At 42.8% G+C, this 22,959-nt stretch overlaps 1 protein-coding gene across 6 annotated transcripts in view; it reads left to right on the top strand.

Annotated features, from left to right (window-relative positions):
* Positions 1-22,959, top strand: part of dlg2 (discs, large homolog 2 (Drosophila)) — an 823,880-nt gene that overhangs the window by 467,135 nt on the left and 333,786 nt on the right. For all 6 annotated transcript variants that reach the window (XM_072263309.1, XM_072263307.1, XM_072263311.1 and 3 more), the window contains one exon: positions 5,946-6,102. In XM_072263309.1, coding sequence (XP_072119410.1) covers positions 5,946-6,102 — 157 coding nt within the window. The remainder of the gene's footprint in view (positions 1-5,945; positions 6,103-22,959) is intronic.

Genomic DNA, 22,959 nt, shown 5'->3' with positions numbered 1-22,959 from the left:
TCCTTTGGATAAAACACCATGATTTCAAAGTACACTATTGAGAGAAGAGGACCAATTTAGTAAAGAAAATTTTGCTGATTGGGTAAAATTCATTTTTTTCTGGTGGAAACCTGACTATAAACTTGCAATAAAAGTTCCTATGAGTTAAATGGCCTCCTGCTGACAGTAACAAAAGTATGATGACCGTTAATAATCCATATTACTGTTGACTTTAGAGATGGTGGTTATGCAATTTATGGTGCTGCTTATTTTAGTTGTAATCAGCTGTGCTTACTTAACCCCACAGACTAGCATTGGTTAATGTTACCTATCTAGATCAATTAAAATGCTAGATGGTTTGAATAAATGGTCACATCTATCATTAAAGCATCAGAGTATCTTATGTAGGCACTGCTTTGAATTAGCATTGAAATAAATAGGATCTCTGATCCTAAACCAGAGCTGTGTTCTCAGAATAAGGTGAGTGAATTCCACGATGACCAGGATGACCAGGCTTTGCTGCTGGGCTGCATCATGAATTCTGACAACAGAACCGAGTGACAGATGTGGGAGTGGGTTGATGTAAGCCTGAGATGTATTTCTTCTGGAATGGCTGAACTCCAGCTGCTTGTTTGAGAACTGCCAGCCACTGCTGCAGTGAAGCAGCTCATATACTTCTCTCCTAACAGTAATTCTCATTATAAACAGTACAACAGAGGGTCCATTAGCATTTATTGTGGTTGCTCAACAGAATCACATTAACATTGAGCTATTGTCTTTCTCAGATAGTTTTCATCAATACAATGCAAGGCACTTACGGTATTACAGGAAAGACATGGATAGAAGATTGGCTGACTGGGCAGCCAGCAAAGTGAGGGAATAAATGGGGCCTTTACTGGTTGGCTGCCGGTGATGAGTGGTGTCTCATAGGGATCGATGTTGGATTGCTTCTTTTCATGTTATATGCCGGTGATTTGGATGATGAAATTTATGACTTCATGGCCAAGTTTGTGGATGTTTGTGGAAAGGCATATAGTGTTGAGGAACCAGGGAATCTGCAGAAGGACTTAGACAGATTAGGAGAATAGACAAAGAAGTGGCAGATGGAAAATACTGTAGGGAAGTGTACGGTCATGCACTTTGGTAGAAATGTAAACTATTTTCTAAACGGGATGAAATTAAAAAATTGGTGGTGAAAAGGGACTTCAGATCCTTGTGCAAGATTCCCTGGTTTAATCAGTGGTAAGGAAGGCAAATGAAATGTTAGCATTCATTTTGAGAGAACAAGAATATAAAAGCAAGGATGTAATGCTCAGGGTTTACATAACAATGGTCAGACCACACTTGAAGTATTGTGCACAATTTTGGCCGTTATCTAAGAAAGGAGATGCTGGGATTGAAGAGGGTCTAAAGGAGGTTTGTGAGAATGATCCTGGGAATGACAGGGTTAATGTATGAGGAGTAATGATGGCTCTGGACCATAAAGTAGGCGATTCAATATATCGTGGGTAAAGGTGATGAACTTAGAGTGTGAATCAATACGTGGAACAATGATATTGTGGCCATTACAATGACATGGTTGAGAGAGGGACAGGAAAGTATGCTTAATATTCCAGGGTTTCAAAGTTTTAGTAAAGATAGAGAGGGAGGTAAAAGAGTGGGGGTGGGAGTTGCACTATTATTCAGGGACAATGTCACAGCTGCACCCAGAGGATGTCATAACGGGAGCGCTGAAGGCGGACTCAGATGCAAGACACAGGCACTGAAGTACAAGGAACAGGACTAGGTTTGTCAAGAAAGCAAGGGAAGTGGGGAAGAAATGACGCTGGACATGACACAGGCCCTGGATGAGACTAGGATACAGGGCCTGGGCTAGGACTTGACTAGGAAAGCGGAACCAGGATAAGGAACTAGAAACCAGGAGCCTGGGCTGGGACTCTGAGCCAGAGACTGGACAGGGACCCAGAACCTGGGTCTTGACTTGGGCTCAGACCCCAGAACTAGACGAGAACATGACGTGGCTACAGGACTAGACTTGGCTTGGGTTCTTTGAGGCTGAGGTATGGACTCAAAGCCAGAGACTGGGCAAGGACCCAGATCCTGGGTCTTGACTTGGGCTCAGACTCCAGAACTAGGTGAAGACATGACGTGGCTGCAGGACTGGTTGAGGCTTGGTTTCCTGGGTAGGATGAGGTACTCCTGGGCTGGGCGAGAACACGAAGCCTTGACTTGGTCTTGGCGGAACAGGAGCACAGACCCTTGGTCTTGGCAGAACAGGAACACAGAGCTTTGGTCTTGGCAGAACAGGAGCACAAAGACATGGAACACAGAGTCAGGACCCCTCCTTGGGAACAGGACTTGGGGCCGGGGCTCTGCACAGAGTCAGGACCCCTCCTAAGGAACAAGACGTAGGGCCGGAACTCATACACAGAATACTGAGAGACAGTTCTCCACTCAAGGTAGTGGCAAACAGCCGGACCTACCGAGCGAAGGCGCGAACACAGAGACAGTTCCCGACTCAAGGTAGCGGCAAACGGCCGGACCTACCTAGCGAAGGCGCGGACACAGAGACAGTTCCCGACTCAAGGAAGCGGCAAACGGCCGGACCTACCTAGCGAAGGCGCGGACACAGAGACAGTTCCCGACTCAAGGAAGCGGCAAACGGCCGGACCTACCTAGCGAAGGCGCGGACACAGAGACAGTTCCCGACTCAAGGAAGCGGCAAACGGCCGGACCTACCTAGCGAAGGCGCGGACACAGAGACAGTTCCCAACTCAAGGTAGCGGCAAACGGCCGGACCTACCTAGCGTAGGCATGGACACAGAGACGGTTTCCAACACAAGGTAGCGGCAAATGGCCGGACCTACCATGTGAAGGAGTGGACACAGAGACAGTTCCTTCTCTAGACACAGCAAGGCTCCGGTCTTGCTCCAGCAATAGAACTTGACAGTGATACAGGCGAGGACTCAGGCAAGGTTGCAGGCAAGGCTTCAGGCAAAGGCTTCCGAAGGAAGGGGAAGGGAACAGTCCAGCAAATGAAGCTGAACCAAGGAGCTATTTATGTAGCCAGCCCAAAATGTGAATCAGGTGCCTCAATTCGAGCACCCAACAGACCAAGGGAAAACCAGAAAACCTGGAATAAAGAACGATGGACCAGACCGTGAACCAGAATGCGGACTTCACGGACCGGACCATGACAGAGGGGGCATAATAGAGGGCTCGTCCTCTGAGTCTATATGGGTAGAACTCAGAAATAGGAGGGGAGAAATCACTGATGGGATTGTACTTACAGACTCCCTAGAAGCCATTTGGGAAATTGAGGAACAGATACACAGGCAGATTAAGAAAAGGTGTAAAAACAACCAGGTCATTGTCATGGGGGACTTTAACTTCCCTGATATAAATTGGGACCTTCTGAGTGCAAAAGGTTTAGATGGGGCAGAATTTGTTAGGTGCTTCAAGGGAGCTTTCTTAATTCAATCTGTAAATAGTCCAACAAGAGGAGGAGCTGTACTGGGTCTGGTGTTTGGTAATAAGCCTGGCCAGCTGACTGACCTTTCAGTGGGTGAGCAGTTAAGAAACAGTGACCACAACTCCTTAAATTTTAAGATAGCTATTGATATGGATAAGTATGGACCTTGCGGGAGAGTATTAAATTGGAGTAGGGCAAATTATGAGACTAATATGCAGGAACTAGTTAATTGAGAACACTTTTTTTTTGGGCAAGTCCACATCTGACATGTGGAGGATTTTTAAAGCCCAACTGCATAGAGTGCAGGACAGGCATGTTCCAGTCAGAAGGAAGAACAAGAATGACAAGGTAAGAGAACATTGGATGTTGAGAGAGGTGATGAATTGGACAAAGAAGCTTAGAAAGCTAGAATCAAACCATTGCGGTTATAAAGAAGCCAGTAAGTAACTCAAGAAATGAATGACGAAAGCCAGGAGGGGCCATAAAATTCCTTGGTAAGTAGTATTAAAGGTAATTCCCTTGCATGCTATGATACATCAAGAGCAAAAGGAGAAGTAAGGAGATGGTAGGTGGAATATTTGATTGGATGCTGAGAGTATGGATAAGGTCCTTAATGAATTCTTTACATCTGTATTTACCAAGGAGAAGGGCATCAAGGATAGGAGATCAGTGTCGAGTATATTAATATGCTCGGACATTTTGAGGTAAAGGAAGAGGTAGTGTTGGGTCTCTTAAAGAGCATCAAAGTGGATAAATTCCTAGGACTTGATGGGATATTGGGAGAGGTTACTGAAGGAGACAAAGAATAAGATTGCTGAGGCCCTTGACCAATATCTTTGTGCCCTCTTTAGCTAGAGTCTTGGAGGACTGACAGGTAGCTGATGTTGTTCCATTATTCAAGAAGGGAAGTAGGGATTATCCTGCAAATTATAGACTGGTGAGTCTTACATCGGTGATAGGGATGTTATAGGAGAGAACTCTTTGGGATAAGATTTATGAACATTTGGAAAGCCATGGCCTGATTAGGGGGAGCTAGCATGGCTTAATGTGGGAGAAAGTGCAGAGGAGGTAGACAATAAAGTGCAAGTCCATAACAAGGTAGATTGGGAAGTCAAGAGTCCTTCTTCTTGTATAGTATTATAACATCTTGCTAGAATCTGTCCTTGAGCCTTGTTGTATGTGATTTCAGGCTTTTGTATCTTCTGTCTGATGGGAAAAGAGGGAATGTCTGGGGTGAATGGACCTTTAATTATATTGGATGATTTAATGGAGCAGCAAGAAGAGTAGCCAGATGTCCATGAAGTTTCGGTAATGTACTAATTTCAGTAATGTGCAGAGTTGTGTTCACAACTCCCTTCAGTTTATTGTGATGACAGGCAGAGCAGTTACCATATCAAGCCATGAAGCATCTGGATAGAAGGTGAATGAAATCTGGAATTCACAGAAGAAGAAGGAGGGGGAAAATGATTGGTTGAATGACTTAATTCAGTGCTGTTCTAGATGAATGCAGTTTCAACAACTTTCAAAAAATTCAGCACCTTTTTTTTCATTGAGGCCAAATACATCAATATGTATTTCCTCCATATCAGCACGCTGGAATTTGATTGTGTTCAGTTGCAGAATAGATTCATCACCTGACATCACTTCAGGGTCTTTTGCTTCATCTCTTGTTGTTGACGATCTTGACAACATGGATATTTCTGACTTTATTTCCTTTGCATACTAAATACCTCTTTGGACTGTAGACTTGAATTAATTAAATGGTGCTTCAGTTCCATGTCTGATACTTGATCACTAATCTTACAAGCTTAACTTTTTAGCAATCATAATTTGTGTACTTTAACATGAGTCATTGCTTCAATTGCTTTGTCTTTACTTTCCCTGAGTAGGATCTTACATCTTTGAAATTCCTATCCATGCTGGTTCACCTCTCAGAGTATGTTCATTGACCTACTTCAGGAATACAGTTTATCTTGCTGGGTTACATTATCTTGATGATTTTTTCCCCATGAGATATAAATTTGCACTCATGCTTCTATTTCCAGTTGTTCAGAATTCATACTTTTCTGCTATGTCAAATGGCTGTAAGATAGAGTAACATTCTAACATCCATTGCATCATCAAATGTGTGATCTTTAATTTTTTCGTGGAGCTTTTAAGTTAATAAGTGTGCAGTGCATTTCAGAGTTGAGTTTTGTGAATAAAACTTCTATCTTTTGTTCCTAGCTGCAGCATTAAGTGCAGCAACCTCAACACTTTTCCCACCTGAACAAATTCATGATAATGAAAAGCAATTCTGTCCTCCCTCGATCTGTCCCTCTCAGTCCAGAATTTATCCAGAATTTGATAATGGATTGATTGGTTCTTTAGTTCAATTAAGTGTGACTGCGGAAGCTATCCATCAAAGATTTTAGCAAAAGAAGAGTTATGAGATAAAGGGGTTGAAAATAAGCTTTTAGAGCCATGATTTGGATATTACTTCTTGTCTCTGCAGGGAGCCCAGAAAATTTGTGTTGCACAGAGGATCCTGTGGATTAGGCTTTAACATCGTTGGGGGTGAAGATGGTGAAGGGATATTTATCTCATTCATCCTGACAGGTGGACCTGCAGACCTTAGTGGAGAGCTGCAAAGAGGTGACCAAATTCTATCAGTAAGTCATTTTTATTTGTACAAGTTAAACTGAACTATAATAGTTTGGCCATGCTGATCCTAATCAATAATATGTGCAGCTTATCCATTGAGACCAAGATATGTGTGTTGATATGGTATGACTAAAGAAAGAGCTTGGACCTAAAAAATGAATACTGTCCAACACCACGCACAGTAATGCCAATGCTGATGAGAAAGGAGGCAATGAAAAATTGGGTATTTTGTTAACCATTAGGAACCAAATGGGTTGAGATTGCTTTGCTTTCGCTTCAGTTCCATAAGCTCTAAACTGATAAATAATGACTCTATTACATCCTATGTTAATGTAGCAGTTATGTACCATGAATACACTATACACCCTGCAAGGATTTGATGAATCCTGCGGCTCCGTGGAATTAATGAACCCTTAGGTGGAGACATATAAAGGACATAGTACTAAAGGAAAGAAAATAAGCTACAGAGGACAGTAGGAGGAGCTAAGAAGGGGAGGAGATGGGGGACATTATTTACCAAAGAAATTCACAGGACCAGATAGATCAGTTGCTTGAGAGGTTCTAGAATCCTGTCCTTTTGCTTGGTTACCTCCTCCATGTTAGAAATTCAAAGTAACAATCCAAATTTTACATTTCCAAATCTTACATTTTTCTGAATTCATTTCCATTATCCACTTTCTGACCAATTGCCTTGACCTTCTATATCAGGGGTTACCAACCTGGGATCCATGGACCTTTTGCTGAATGGTATTGACATAAAGAAGGTTGTGAACCCCCGTTCTATATCTTTTTATCTCCTTGCCAACCACGTGCCCAGTTTTTGTGACAACTGCAAACTTCATCTGTAAGCCAAAAGCATTAACAACAGAAAACATGAGATTGAGTGCTGAGCTGTGTGAAACCCCACAGATATTAGTTCTCCAGCCACAAAAATACCCATCAGCTATTGCCCTCTACTGTCTGCCACTGAACCAATTCTGGCTCTAATTTTGAATCTAGTTTACTGCTTTCCCTTGGATCCCACATGTTTTTACTTTTTTTTGGTCCAGTTTGACATCTGATTGAAATCTATGTCAAGTACATTAAAAGCACTGCCATCATTGACCTTTTATGGTAACTCCTCAAAAATTTCAGTTTAGTTAGACATGACTTTTCTTAAAAAAATCCATATTGACTATTCTTGATTCATCTATATCTTTTTAAAAGAAGATTTACAATATATTGACTCTCATAATTAAGACCATCACTGAAGTAAAACTAACCTTGTCCAGAATTAATTGGTTTATCCTTTCCTCCCATTTCAAACAATTGTCTGTCCTCCAATCTCAACTAAAGGTACCTAAGTCAGATTTTTATGTATTGACTACAGTTCCAACACTATAATTCCAAGCAAACTCATCATCAGACTCCAGATCCTGGGAGTCAAGCCTCCTCCAGGACTGGATCCTTGACTTCCTGATTAATATCAGAAAGAATAAGCAACAATACCTCTGCCAAGATTATTCTAAACACTGGTCCTCCACAAAGCTGTGCCCTCAGCTCACTACTCTACTCTCTAAACACTCATGACTATGTGTCCAGATTCTATTTTAATTCAATCTACAAGTTTGCAGATGATACCACCATAGTGGGCTATATCTCAAATAATGATGTTAGGCTAAGGAAGGTGATAGAGAGCTTGGTTACCTTGTATTAACACAATAACCTTTCCCTCAATCTCAATAAAATAAAATAGCTGGTCATTGCGTTCTGGAAGGGAGGCGGTGCATATGCTCTTGTCTATATCAATGGTGTTGAAGTTGAGAAGGTTGAGAGTTTAAGGTTTCTAGGAGTGAATATCATCAACGGCCTGCTCTGGTCCAACCGCATAGTAGCCTAGAGAGATCACTAACATCTCTATTTCCTCAAGAGGCAAAAGAAATTTGACATGTCCCTGTCGACCCTTATACCAATTTTGTCAATACACCACAGAAAACATCCTGTCTGGATGCATAATGTTTTGGTATGACACTGGTCTGTAAATGACCACAAGAAAATGAATAGACTTGTGCATAAATCCCTCTCAGCACATCATTCAAACCAACCTCCTTTCCATGGACTCTGTCTATACTTCTTGCTGTCTCAGTAAAGCAACCAACATAATCCAGGTACCCACCCACCCCGCACATTCTCTCTTCTCCCTTCTCCCAAAGGGCAGAAGATACAAAATTCTAAAAGCACGTATCATCAGGCTTGACAGCTTCTACCCAGCTGTTATAAGGCTATTAACTAGTTCTCTTGTATGATAAGGCTCTTGACCTCACAATCTACCTTGTTATGATCTTGCATCTTATTTGTTTACCTGTACTGCATTTTCTCTGTAGCTGTCACACTTTATTCTGCATCGTCAATGTTTTACATTGTTCTAACTTAATGCACTGTGCAATTGTCTGATCTGTATGAACAGTATGCAAGAAAAGATTTTCCCTGTATCTTAGAGACAACAACAAACCAATTCCAATTTCCACTTACTAGTATAGACATGGAGTATTGAAACATGACTTTCATAGTCTCTGCACATTTCTTCCTTTATTTTTAATAGCCTGGGATATAGGTCATCACCATCTGATGCTTTACTCACTTTCAAAAATACTAAACTTCCTCCTTACCTATAATACAAACATTATCCCTCTCTACTGTAAAGACGACTGCAAAGTATTCAATAAGTATCTTATCCACATCCTCTACTTCCACAAATACATGGACGTTCCTAACAGGCTATATTATTTCCCTAGTTGTTGCTGCACTCAAATGTGCTCATAAGTTATCATTGAATCTTCTTTGACTTTATATTTCAATCCTTCTTTTGCCTTTTTGATGTTTTATAAAAATCCCTTTTACTTTCATCCATACACTTCATATTCTTCTTGACTTCTTGCAGTATTCATTTCTTGATCTCTAACTTTCATTTTTCTGTTTTGATGTATCCTACCTACCATGGTTATTATAATTCATAAGGTTCTAAACTGTCCTGTCCTGCCAGGCCTGCCCGTTGCTTTGTGGAAACATATTGAGAGGGAATCCAACAGGCCCCTATATTCAGCGAATCATCCTTCATACCATCTTACACTCTTAATTGGATTCTGCCCTTAGATGTATCTTCCCTTCTTTTTTCAGCATTCCAAAGGGACTCTTCCCTCTGTGACCCTGATCTACTCTTCCATTTTCATCAATTGCTTCCCACTTTGAACACTTTCCATGCAATCACAGGAGATGCAACATCAGCCCTTTTAACTTTTCCCACCAAGCAGTCCTTCTAGGTGAATTAGCAATTAACTGATATTCACTTCAATGTGGTGTATTGTACTTTGTGCTTACAATGTGGATTCCTCGACCCTGAAGAAATATGTGAAGATTGGTTGACTGATTTACTGAATTTCTGCTTACCCATTCCAGTCCTTCTCTGATCTTTTTATCTTCAGTCTCTTTCATTTCTCTAACAATGTCTAGTTTAAGTTTGAGAACCAATATCACATTTTCCATTTGGGCACACTGAAGCCTTACAACTCAAGACTGAAATTGTCAATTGCAGGTAACCACCAATTTTCTCTCTCTCGAGTAATGTGGCTGTAACTTCCTGTTTTGATTTATATCTTTTTTCTCTTTTTATCCTTCATGTCATTGTTTTTAAGTAATTGTTTCTTGGCCAGCCTTGTTCTGAAGCTTGTTGCAGATGAACTCTCTCTTCCCCACCCACTACCATCACCCTACCCTTCTCCTCTCTGCAAGTTAAGATGCATTTGTTTTCTCAATTTTCCAATTATGATGTAGAGTCCTTGACCTGAAACATTGACTTTCCTTTCCTCCCCATGGATGTTACTTGATTGTTAAATGCTTCCAGTAATTTTCTGTTTTAGTTTTGAATCTAGAATTGCCTTTTTTCCTGTTTGACTTTCTGGAATATAGCTTAGGAATTCTGTGCTCTAATGCCATTTATACTTGTTGTATCTAGTTAATATTTCAGTGATTCATATAACCTTTTCTATTGACAGGAGAAGGGACAAAAGTGGGTTACTGCCATTTTAAAAGCAGTTGTTTTGGGGTAGATGAGGCTCGTCAGCCGTGGTTGCCAACTCATCTAGGAGAAGGAAAACTCTGATGTCAAACTTCAGCTCTCTTGTAGCTATACCCACTCATGGGGAAGGCTTTGAGAGTAAACCCTAAGGGAAAAATCTGGAGCTGGACAGATCTACATTGTGTTCAATGTTGACTGGCAACTCTTGCAAAGCTGCTGGTACCAAACTGTATCGGTCTCTGCTGTTATTTTGGGTTGATCAGATGTGCAGCAAGGGGGAGTTAGCTATATGGGCTACAGCTTGTTCTCCATATTGTACTGCCCAGGCTCTGCATCTCTAGACAGCTAGGACGCAATATTCATGGCCAACTCAGCCGACAGAAGCCTCAGCAGTGGCATGTAATTAATATTACCCCACACTCTTCCAGATTGCCTGACTATTACTTCCCCTGTATTTCTGCAATTGTTGGATATTTGCTTGCAAACTTGCTCATCAATTTTCCTTTAAATATATGGACAACTATAATTTTCTCAACAGTGCATCCATTTTACACTTTTTCTCAACCTTTTTGGCTTCATTTGATGCTTCTTCTAAAATAACAGCCTTTTTCACAGCTATAACATTTCATGAACCAGGATAGCCATTCTTCCCCTGCTTTTTTCTACCTCTCTATTTCATCTGACAAACCCTGTAACTATAAACATTGAACTGACAGTCCTACTCTGTAAGCCATATTTTTCATAATTGCTCAAGTGGATGTAGTATATTCTGAATTTAGAAAGCTTTGATCAAGTTGGATCCATGAGGTTTGTTTAACAGGGTTAGAGTATGTAGAATGGAGATACATGGAAACTGAGGACTGAGAAAGCTTCAAAGGCAGATACACAAGTCTATCACAAGTTGGATCAACATTCGATCTGCTGGAGGAACTCAGATGAGCAGCATCTGTGGTGGAAATGAATTCTTGTTTCAGGACAATCACTGCATCAAAACTGGTCCTGACGAAGGGTCTCAGCCTGAAACATCGACTGTACCTCTTCCTAAAGATGCTGCCTGGCCTGCTGCATTCACCAGCAACTTTTATGTGTGTTGCTTGAAATTCCAGCATCTGCAGATTTCCTCGAGTTTGCATCAGGACTGGTGTAGTGTTTCCAGCTTGATTCAGGGTCCCAATCTGAAATGTTGTTACATACCTTGTGACTGTCTTATGAGGATGATATAATGGTCTTGTGGAGGTCACATGATGTAATTTTCCTGCCGATGTGAGGTCACGTGATGACATGTTCTCACCAGGTATATAAGGGCAGACCCCTGGTGTGACGCAGTTAGTTTTTCCAGTTGAGTTTTAAGTTTAGTTCGTCAGATACTCTGTTATGCTGCATATTCGTCTTATGACGCAGTTTCGTTTTAAAGTGGAGTTCTACTTTCTATTGTAAGTAGCATTGGAGAGTGAAGACCTTACCAAAGTACAGGAATTTGCAGAGTCAAGTAAAGCTGATATCGTTTGGCGGTTTTGGAGAAGATCGACCTTTATTGAATCTTCATTCAAGAAACAGGGACCTGCATGAGATAACCTCTGCTACAGTAGGAAAGGTTGTGCAGTGTCTATTCTCCAGAGGAAAAGGTCAGTTCCTTTAAACCGTTTTATTTCCATCGTTGTGAATCCTGCAGATAAGGCAGGTTCCGGCTGGGATCAGCAGTAACGTCACGTCTTCGAGGAATTCTTTACTTCAGGAAAGTCTCTCCTAATTGACTGTATGAATCTCTTGGACTTTCAAATTCACCATTCTAAGAACTGTGTTCGAAGTTACCACTTTAAGAACCGTTTTCACATTTACCCTTTTAAGAACTGTTCCAGAGTTGCCGTATAGCAGTTAACTTCCAGTTAAGTTAGTCCTTTAAATACATTTCACTATTTTTGAGCAGAGTTTAATAAATGTTTGTTTGTTTTCATAAAACCTGACTCAATTGATAGTCATTGTTGCCAGTCACGTGACAAATGGTGACAACTCCTTTTTACCCCATGGATGCTGCTTGACACTCTGACTTCCTCTGCAATGCTTTTTGTTGCTCCATGTTCCAGCATTTTGTGTCTGGTTTCGACAAGTTGACTGGCTATGTTTAGTGGGAGACCACACAGCTTAGGTTCTGACTAGTCATAGTCTATATCAACAATTTGGCTGAGAGAATCAAGTGCCTTATTTCCATGTTTGCCAATGTCATACGCCAGATTGCATTAAGGATAATAAGGAGGATACAAAGAGAATGTAGTCAAGATAAATGAGTGTGTAAGAACATGGCAGATGGAACATAATATTGAAAAATATTAGGTCATTTATTTTTGTGCACCAAACAAAAGAGCAGAGTTTTTTTGGACAGTGACAGATTGGAAAATGTTGATGTCCTTGTACATAAGTCATTGAAAGCCAAAATGAAGGTAGCACAAGCAGTTAGGAGGAAATAGTATATTGGCTTTTATTACAAAAGGATTTGAGTTCAAGAGTAAAGAATATTGAAGTTACTTATGACTTCGGTTAGTCCTTGTCATGAAATTGTGAGCGGATTTGGTCTTCTTAGTGAATAAAGTAGGTACTGACCATAGAGGGAGTGCAGAAAATGTTCACTAGATAGATAGATCGATATACTTTATTGATCCCGAGGGAAATTGGGTTTCGTTACAGCCGCACCAACCAAGAATAGAGCGTAAATATAGCAATACAAAAACCACAAACAATCAATTAACAAAATGCAAACTATGCCAGATGGAAAATAAGTCCAGGACCAGTCTATTGGCTCAGGGTGTCTGACCTTCCACGGGAGGAGCTGCCAGTTCGATGCCCACAGGCAGGAACGACCTCCTGTGCCGCCCAGTGTTGTACCTCAGAGGAATATGGCCGAAGTCCAACAGTAAAAAGCTCAATATCCGGTCTACAAACATTTTCCTCGATCGTAAAATGACCCGGATTGCATCATCCGTTGTTAACCAGAACAGTAAGCACCCAACTCCTTTACGCTTACCGCTCTCAGTACACTTCCGGTCAGCCAGAACGGTCTGGACGCCGTCCATGGAGAAGTTTTAATTGGGTATGTCCCCAGTGAAACACATAGCACTGCACTCCTGAAATGTTCTCTGACGCCTGGCTAGCGCCGTGAACTCGTCCATTTAATTACCCACCGAACTCCTCTTCTCCATAAGTCGCTGTTGTCTCGACCCGGTCCTCTTTCCTCGACTTTGTGATCCCCCTCTGCATCCGCTGTGTGTTTTCCTCCAGATTTCAGCAGAGGTGTCCGCCGTTCTGCCCGCTAAACTGGCCGGCATAAGCGCGAACAGCTGGTCCCTGGAATACACAATGCGACCTTGCTTCTGTCCCACGTGTTAGGATGTAACTATTTCCAGCACTAAAAACCCAAATAAAACTCTCTCTACCAGCACGTTAGAGAGGGTGCAGCTTCGACGTGTTACCGTGAAAAACAAATACAAAAAATAACGTAAATTAAAAAGTAAGAAGAAGAAAGTGAGAATATTGATCAGAACGGCTGTACCAGGCTGCATGCACGACCGGCGCATGCGCACATTAGAGTTTAATAATGTCTATTGAAAAGGTTCAATAGCTTTCAGGGTTGACAGTTTTCCATTTGGTGAAAGATTTAGTAGACTGGGACTGTATTCTTTAGAGTTTAGAAGATTAACTTCAAAGTTCAAAGTAAATTTATTATCAAAGTACATACTAAGAGCTAGCTGGTGGCGTAGTTGCATCAGTGCCGACTTCGGAGCGAAGGCTCCTGAGTTCGAATCCAACTGGCTCCCTTGCATGCTTTCCATCCATGCTGGGCTGAGCATCGAGCTAGCAACTCGGCCTCATAAAAATAAGAATGCCTGCTTAAAAAATGCCGTCAAAAAAGACGGCGTCCGGATGACTCCATTGGGAGTTAAGGGCTTTCTTCTTCTTCTTCTACATACTAAGAGGAAATCTCAACAAAACTCTACTAACTTCTACAAAATCATTCAAGGGATTTGTAGGCTAGGTACAGAGGGGATGTTTCTCCTGACTGAGGATTTTATAACCAGTGAGTGCAGAATACAGGGTTGACACGTAGATATTTTCACTTGGAAAGAGGTGAACATTCAGAATGCTGTACCTCCATCGGGCTTCAAGGAAGCTGGATTTGTTGTTACAGGTAAGATGCTAGCATAGATGGATTGGCTGACTGGTGGGGTCATGGAGTGGGAATAAAGGGGGCCTTTTCTGGTGGCTTCTCATGACTAGTGGTGTTTCACAGGGGTCAGTATTAGAACCACTACTTTTCACATTATATGCCAATGATTTGGATGACAGAATTGATGGTTTTGTGGCCAAGTTTGCTGATAATACAAGGATAGGTGGAGGGGCAGGTGGTGTTGATGAAGCATGGAGTCTGCAGAAGGACTTAAACAGATTAGGAGAATGGACAAAAGAAGTGGCAGATGGAATCATGGCTTGGCTTCGCGAACGAAGGTTTAGGAAGGGGGCTGCCCACGTTCTCTGCAGGCTCACTGATGGCTGACGAGGCCAATACGGGACAGGCAGGCCTGGCCACAGGAGAGTGGTCGGGGAGGATGGTCGTACACGTGGGCGTGTCCTTCGGCCTGTACAATGGTATTTTAGGTGGAGTGCAGTGTGCGCGGTACTGGCCCCACCTTTTACAGCTGGGGTTCATCTGCCATAGCCTAGCAAGCTGGGACGGTGACAGCGAGGTCCTCGGGTCATAGGATTTACGTCGGAGTGTCCTTCTCCTACGTGGATGACCTGACAAGGCTAATGAGCCCCACCTGCCTGGGTTTGGATTCAGAGTTGTCCTTCTCTTAAGCTGGCTGCAAACCAAGGCTAATGAGCCCAGCCTACCCATCCAGTTTAACCGCTGGACACTCAGTCGCGCCATAACGTAGCAAGCTCAGTGAAAACGGGGGGCACCGACGAGAAGGTGTTGCTACGGATGCAGTAATGTAGGAGAAGCCATTTGCAGTGGCCACCTGCCTGGCAGACCGGACAGTGACCACGCGGCGATCACTACACCGGGAAAGGAGAGGTGATGTTCACTTTCCCTGGGTGAGCAGGACGTCAGGCCCAGACCTCACCTGCCCCCCTGCAGATGGAATAAAATGTTGGAAAGTGTATGGTCATGAACTTTGGTAGAAAGAGTAAAAGCATAAACGATTTTCCAAATGAGAAACAAACTCAGAAATCAGAGGTACAAAGGGACATGGAAGTCCTTGTGCAGGATTCCCTAAAGCTTAACTTGCAGGTTTAGTTGGTGGTAAGGAAGGCAAATATAATGTTAGCATTTATTTCGAGAGTACTCAAAAAGCAAAGATATAATGCAGAGCAACACACACAAAATGCTAGAGGAACTCCCCAGGCCAGGCAGCATCCATGGAAAAGAGTACAGTTGACATTTCGGTCCTGATGAAGGGTCTTGGCCCAAAACATTGACTGTACTCTTTTCCACAGATGTTGCCTGGCCTGCTGAGTTCCTCCAGAGTTGATTAGATTTTCAGCAGCTGCAGATTTTTTCTCAAATGATTTTCTCTTGTTTGTGGTGTAAAGCTGAGGCTTTATAAGGCAATGGTTAGACTGCATGGATTATTGTGAGCAGTTTTGAGTCCTGTATCTAAGGAATAAATTCACCACCCTCTGGCTAAAGAAATTCCTCTTCATCTCTGTTCTAAAGGGACATCCTTCTACTCTGAGGGTGGTGCCCTTTGATCCTAGACTCTCCCAGTAGAGGAAATTCATTGTCACAGGCAGCTGGGTAGGCCAAGTCATTGGTATATTTAAAATGGAGGTTGATAGGTTCTTCATTAGTAAGGGCGTCAAAGGTTATGGGGAGAAGACAGGAGAAGGGGGTTGAGAGGGATAACAGATCAGCCATGATTGAATCACAGAGCTGACTTGATAGCTAAATGACTTAATTCTACTCCTATGTCTTATGGTAATATGATTGAATGTGACTTTAAATTTAAATTATTTTTATAAGAATACTAATAGTTGCCAGATGAGGGCAGCACTCATTCATGCATGAATATCCAAGCCTCGTACTGTTTAGATACTTTTTTCTGCATCTGTCACAAATTCTTAGCAGTTACATTGACAATAAATATTTGCATTTGCATACCAATTTAAATATAGGAAAGTATGCTGGGGTTTGTCACATGATTTCAGTTGATATTAATTTCTTCTTGTTTCAGAACAGTATAGCACAGGAACAGGCACTTTAGCCCACACTGTCCATGCCTCACTGCAAAATTCAGAAAAAAATGATAAAAAAGTTAGTCAGAGATAGATTTCAAACTGATCTTAGCGAATATGTAGGTGAAGGAAAGGATGCTATTAGAGAAAGGTTTCCAGCGCTAAGGACATCAACAAATGAAGACACAGTTATCAAGAGTGGAGTGACTTAAATGTAAAATGCATTACAGGCCAGAGTTATGCAGTAGTGTTCTGGAAGGATATCATCTGGAGAAGGTTGTAGAGGTTTATGCTGGTATTGATGAAAATATATTGAACAGGAAGTGTTGGCAGTATGTGACCTGGTGTGAACTTAAACATTACTGGGGAATGGTAGGTGTCAGGCCATCCAAGAAAACTTGCAACAAACAATACACACGAAATTCTGGAGGAACTCAGCATTTTATGTGTGCGGCTTGGATTTCCAGCATCTGCAGATTTTCTCTTGTTTGTGACAAGACTTGCAACAGTTAAGTTTGTAAGTCAAAAGGATGCATTTATTTGGCAGCTGGACTTAAGCATTATGAGGAATAGATGATATTACAAGGGCATTTAGTATCCCTCAGATCTCAACATGGAATTCAGCGTTTTCAAATAAATGGCTTTTCCAGTTTGTATCTGTTCTGTTGAGCAGTTTTCTATCAGCCCCCACCATCAGCTCCCAGGTCCTTAAAACCTCCGTCTTCCCCCACCCCACCTTCCCTGAACACCCCAACCCTCCTCTCTCCTCTGGTATCACTGACTCTCTTCCTCCCTCTTATCCCATCTCTAGTCCTTGCCATGTCTTCACCATTCCCTCTGACATTTCCCTCTCTGAGGCAGAAGGTTCTGTCCTCAGTAAGGGCTTCACCTTTGTCCCCTTTACCTGCACCTCAATGAGTTCCACACCCGCCATGACACGAGCTTTCTTCCATTGCCTCCATCTCCAAGCCAACTTCTTGTTGCAAGGATTCCACACCACTCGCTGATGACCGCTTCTCCCATCTTCAACTTTCCTCTGCTTCTTAGACACCCTGCTCTGGTACTCTGCTTGCCCTGGATCTTTTCATTTCAAATTGCTGATGAGACATCAACCATCTCGACTTCAGCACTCCTCTCTCCTCAGCTCCTCGAACCTTACCCCATCTGAACGCACTGCCCTCCACTCTCTGCACACCAATCCCAGACTTACCATCAAACCTGCAGACAAAGGGGGTGCTGCTGTAGTGTGTCACACTGACCTCTACCTTGCTGAGGCCAGGTGGCAACTCTCAGACACCTCCTCATACCTACCCCTCGAAGAGGACTCCACTCTAGACCATCAGAAAACTACCTCTGACACCATGACTGAACTCATCCACTCTGGAGAACTCCCATCCACTGCCACCAATCTCATAGTTGCCCTACCCCATCATCAGCGCAGGGTGTGGAATCCTCGCCAAAGAAGTGGGCTTGGAGATGGAGGCAATGGAAGAAAACTCAGTGTCATGGCTGGTGTGGATCTCACTTCTACCTCCTACCCAAAATGCACAAACTTGATTGTCCGGGTAGGTCCATTGTCTCTGCCTGCTCCTGCCCCACTGAACTCATGTTCTCATATCTTAATTCCATTCTATACCCCTTGGTTCAGCCCCTTCCCACCTACATCCATGACACTTTTCAATCCCTTGATCTTCTCAGTATCTTTCAATTCCTTGGCCCTGATTGCCTCATCTTCACCATGATGTTCAGTCCCTATACACCTCTATCCCCCATCATGAAGGCCTCAAAGCTCTCCACTTCTTTCTTGACAAAAAAACCAACCAATCCCCCTCCACCACAATGTTCCTCCGTCTGACAGAATTGGTCCTCACTCTGAGAAAATTTTCCATCAGCTTCTCCCACTTTTTCCAAACTAGAGGGGTAGCCATAAGCACTCGCATGGGCTCCAGCTATGCCCGCTTGTTCACTGGTTCGTTGGCTACACAGAACAGTCCAGGCTCGACGCCTTCCCTAGTTTTGATCCCTGAATCTTCCTCCGCTACATTGACAGCTGCATTGGCACTGCTTCATACACCCATGCTGAGTTAGTTAATTTTATCAATTTCGCCTCTAGCTTACATCCTCCCCTTAAATTCACCTGAGATCTGTACCCATCCTCCCAATTCTCAATCTCTGTATTTCCATTTGTGGAGACAAATGGTCAACCAACATCTTTTATAAACCTACTGATTCGCATGGTTGTCTCCATTATACCTCTTCCCACCCTACCTACTTTAAAAATGTTATTCTCTTTTCTCAGTTTCTCCACCTCTGCTGCATCTGTTCCCAGGAACAGAGATGTCCTCTTTCTTTAAAGAATGGGAATTCCCTCCCTCCACTATTAATGCTGCCCTCACCGGCATCTCCTCCATTTCCTGTACATCCACACTCACCCCATCTTCCTGCTGTCTTAATAAAGATTTAATTCCTCTTGTAGAGATTGAATTCCTCTTGTCCTTATCTACTACCCCATCAGCCTACTCATCCAACACATTATCCTCCACAACTTCTGCCATCTCCAAAAGAATCCTACCACTAAACACTTTACCTCCCCACCCCTTCACTTTCTGCAGGGATTGCACCCTCCAAAACTCCCTTGTCCATTCATCCTTCCCCACTAATCTTCCCAGCATTTATCCCTGCAAATGGTCTAAGTGCTACACTTTATACTTTATACTTTATTGTCGCCAAACAATTGATACTAGAATGTACAATCATCACAGCGATATTTGGTTCTGCGCTTCCCGCTCCCTGGATTACAAATATTAAATATTAAAAATAGTAAAAATTAGTAAATATTAAAAAATTAAATTATAAATCACAAATAGAAAATATAAAAAATGGAAAGTAAGGTAGTGCAAAAAAACTGAGAGGCAGGTCAGGATATTTGGAGGGTACAGCCCAGATCTGGGTCAGGATCCGTTCAGCAGTCTTATCACAGTTGGAAAGAAGCTGTTCCCAAATCTGGCCGTACGAGTCTTCAAGCTCCTGAACCTTCTGCTGGAGGGAAGAGGGACGAAAAGTGTGTTGGCTGGGTGGGTCGTGTCCTTGATTATCCTGGCAGCACTGCTCCGACAGCGTGCGGTGTAAACTGAGTCCAAGGATGGAAGATTGGTTTGTGTGATGTGCTGTGCCGTGTTCACAATCTTCTGCGGCTTCTTTCGGTCTTGGACAGGACAACTTCCATACCAGGTTGTGATGCACCCTAGAAGAATACTTTCTACGGTGCGTCTATAAAAATTAGTAAGGGTTTTAGGGGACAGGCCAAATTTCTTTAGTTTTCTCAGGAAGTAAAGGTGCTGGTGGGCCTTCTTGGCAGTGAACTCTGCTTGGTTGGACCAAGTCAGGTCATTTGTGATATTGACCCCGAGGAACTTAAAGCTTTTGACCTGTTCTACCTGCGCACCACTGATGTAAATTGGGTCATGCGGTCCGCTACTCCTTCTGAAGTCAGCAACCAATTCCTTCGTCTTGCTGACGTTAAGGGATAAATTATTGTCTTCGCACCATGCCACCAGGTTCTTAATTTCCTCTCTGTACTCAAACTCGTCATTACCCGAGATACGACCTACAATTGTTGTGTCATCAGCAAGCTTATATATTGAGTTTGATGGAAACTTGGCTACACAATCATGGGTGTACAGTGAGTACAGCAGGGGCCTGAGTACACAGCCTTGTGGGGCACCGGTGCTCAGAGTGATTGTAGAGGAGGGCTTGTCCCCTATTTTTACAGCCTGGGTCCTGTCTGTGAGGAAGTTGAAAATCCAGCTGCAGATCTGAGTGTTAAGGCCCAGGTTCTGGAGCTTAGGAATCAGTTTATTTGGAATGATGGTATTAAAGGCAGAGCTGTAGTTAATGAAAAGGAGCCTTACGTATGCGTCTTTATTCTCCAGGTGTTGTAAGGAGGAATGTAGGGCCAGAGACATGGCATCTGCCATTGACCTGTTGCTCCGGTAGGCAAATTGCAAAGCATGGAGGTTGACCGGTAGGCTGTGGTTGATGTGTGCCATAACCAATCTCTCGAAGCACTTCATAGCAATTGATATCAGAGCCACAGGTCGATAGTTATTCGGGCATGCCACCTTGCTCTTCTTCGGCACTGGGATTATCGTTGCCTTCTTAAAACATGAGGGGATCTTAGACTGAAGCAAGGAGCAGTTGAAGATGTCAGCAAACATTCCAGCTAGCTCGCTTGCACAGACCCGGAGAACCCGTCCTGGGACGCCATCTGAGCCCATCGCCTTCCTTGGATTTATCTTCAGGAAGGCCCTTCTAACGTCCTCCTCGGTGACGATGAATCTCGATGCCACCAGATCCAGTTCATCTGGAGGGAGCAAGACGCTCCTCTTCTGTTCGAATCTTGTGTAGAATATATTACGTTCATCAGGAAGAGAAGCGCCACAGTTATTGATATTCCCAGCATTTTCTTTGCGCCCAGTGATCTCACTTAGACCCTGCCATAGTCTACTGGCATCTCCCTGGTTAGCCTGGGCTTCCAACTTCGCTCGATATTGCCTCTTGGCGCCCTTAATGGCTTTCCAGAGTTCACGCCTGGATTCCGTGTAGTGACTGGTATCCCCGGACCTAAAACCCGCAGCTCTAGACTTTAAAAGGGACTTGACCTCATAACTCATGCAAGGTTTCCGGTTAGGGAATACCCGGATCGTCTTGCGAGACACACAGTCCTCTGTGCATTTCCAAATAAAGTCCGTGACAGCTGAGGCATACTCATCGAGGTTAGCTGCCGAGTCCTTGAATACTAACCAGTCCACCGATTCAAAGCAGTCACGGAGGACCTCATCTGTTTCCTCCATCCAACGCGACACTACTTGCTCATACACCTTCTCCCTTACGTCCATTCAGGCCTCCTCTACACAGGTGAGACCTGTCGTAAATTGGGGGACTGCTTTGTTGAGCACCTCCGCACCACTCACTGCAAACGGGACATCCCAGCGACCAAACATTTTAATTCCGATTCCTATTCCGATTCCGATATGTCGGTCCATGGCCTCCTCTTGTGCCAAGATGAGGGCCACCCTTAGAGTGGAGGACCTCTATTCTGCATTCTGACCTTTTACCTCTTCTCACCCACCTATTGCTTCCCCCAGGTCCCCTCCTTTTCCCCTTTCTCCTATTGTCCACTGTCCTCTCCCCTTTCTCTAGTCTGGCCTTTCTCACCAACCTGGTGTTTCTTTTTACCTTCCTTTTACTTTTTATCTTTTACCTTGCAGCTAACTTCCTTCCCTCCCCCCACCCCTTTTTATTCTGGCATCTTTCCCCTTCCTTCTCAGTCCTGAAGAAGGATCTCGGCCCGAAATGTCATTTATTTATTTCCATTGATGCTGCCTGACCTGCTGAGTACCTCCAGCATTTTGTGTGTGTTGCTTCTATCTGTAATATTACTTTTGTTTATCTCTCCGAATCATTTGTTGATCTACTGAGTATTTTTGGCACACATTTATTTCAGATTTCCCACAGCAACAGTATCTCACAGCTCCAGTGTTAATTTTTATCTCCCTCCTCTGATCTCAGTCATTTCCTTTGACTTACATTTCCTACAGATCGATCAGTTTGATCAATACCTCTTCACACTCGGTCTCAGCCAGCATCACCATTACTTGTATTATTCTATCTCTCTTGGTTTCCACTCTATCAAGACATTCTGTTTGTTTTTCTTTCACCTGTTTTCTGTATTTTAAGGGTATTTGATTTCTAAGCTTCCCAATTCTGATGATAACTCTGTTTATCTCTCTACATGTTGAGTATTTCCTGTATCTTTGTTGCAAAGATGGATGTTTAGATTTATTTATTTAGAGATACAGCATAGTAACAGGTTTTTTCAACCCAGCGATTCCACGTTGCCCAATTACACGTAACCAGTTAATCTACTAACTCATACACCTTTGGAATATAAACTTACCAACTCCTTAAGAGCCAGTGGTGGAATTGAACCCATAGTCAGAAACTTAGTGCAGTCACATAGAATACCAAAGATGTAGAAGAGATACAGATGGTGTAAACTTCTCATTCTAAGTGGTCAGATTTCAAATGTGAGCCACTCTGTTTCTTTTCTTGGTCTGCTACATGTTTCTAATAGAAACTTCACAAACAATATCTTTCAACTAAACATTAACTTTCTGGACTCAACCTTAGTTCCCCTTTTTATGGAACAGCATATGTTAGTAATGAGATCCTGCTTTTGCAATTTTCATTTCCTGAAGGCCCTACCTTTCTTTACTTTTCACGTCCCATTCCTTTATGCTTTATATGGTCTTTCCTTTTGTTTTAGTCTTTATATTCCCTCTTTTCCTTTTCACATCCTATTAGATCGAAACTTGTTACCTCTTTAAGTATTCCAGTTCCGATGAAAGGTCATCAATCTAAGATGTTTTTCTATGCTTTTCTGTCCACAGGTGCTGACTTGAACTACTGGCTATTTTATTCATATTCTGTTTTGTTTTAATCCTTAATTGGTTTCTCTTTTCCTCTTTTCTCTGCAGTTATTAACATTTTCAGCAAATATCAAATAGGGGCAAAGCTGAAC

This window comes from Mobula birostris, chromosome 7 (assembly GCF_030028105.1).
Source record: "Mobula birostris isolate sMobBir1 chromosome 7, sMobBir1.hap1, whole genome shotgun sequence".
Lineage (NCBI taxonomy): Eukaryota > Metazoa > Chordata > Chondrichthyes > Myliobatiformes > Myliobatidae > Mobula > Mobula birostris.
This window is presented reverse-complemented; position numbering and strand designations above follow the sequence as displayed.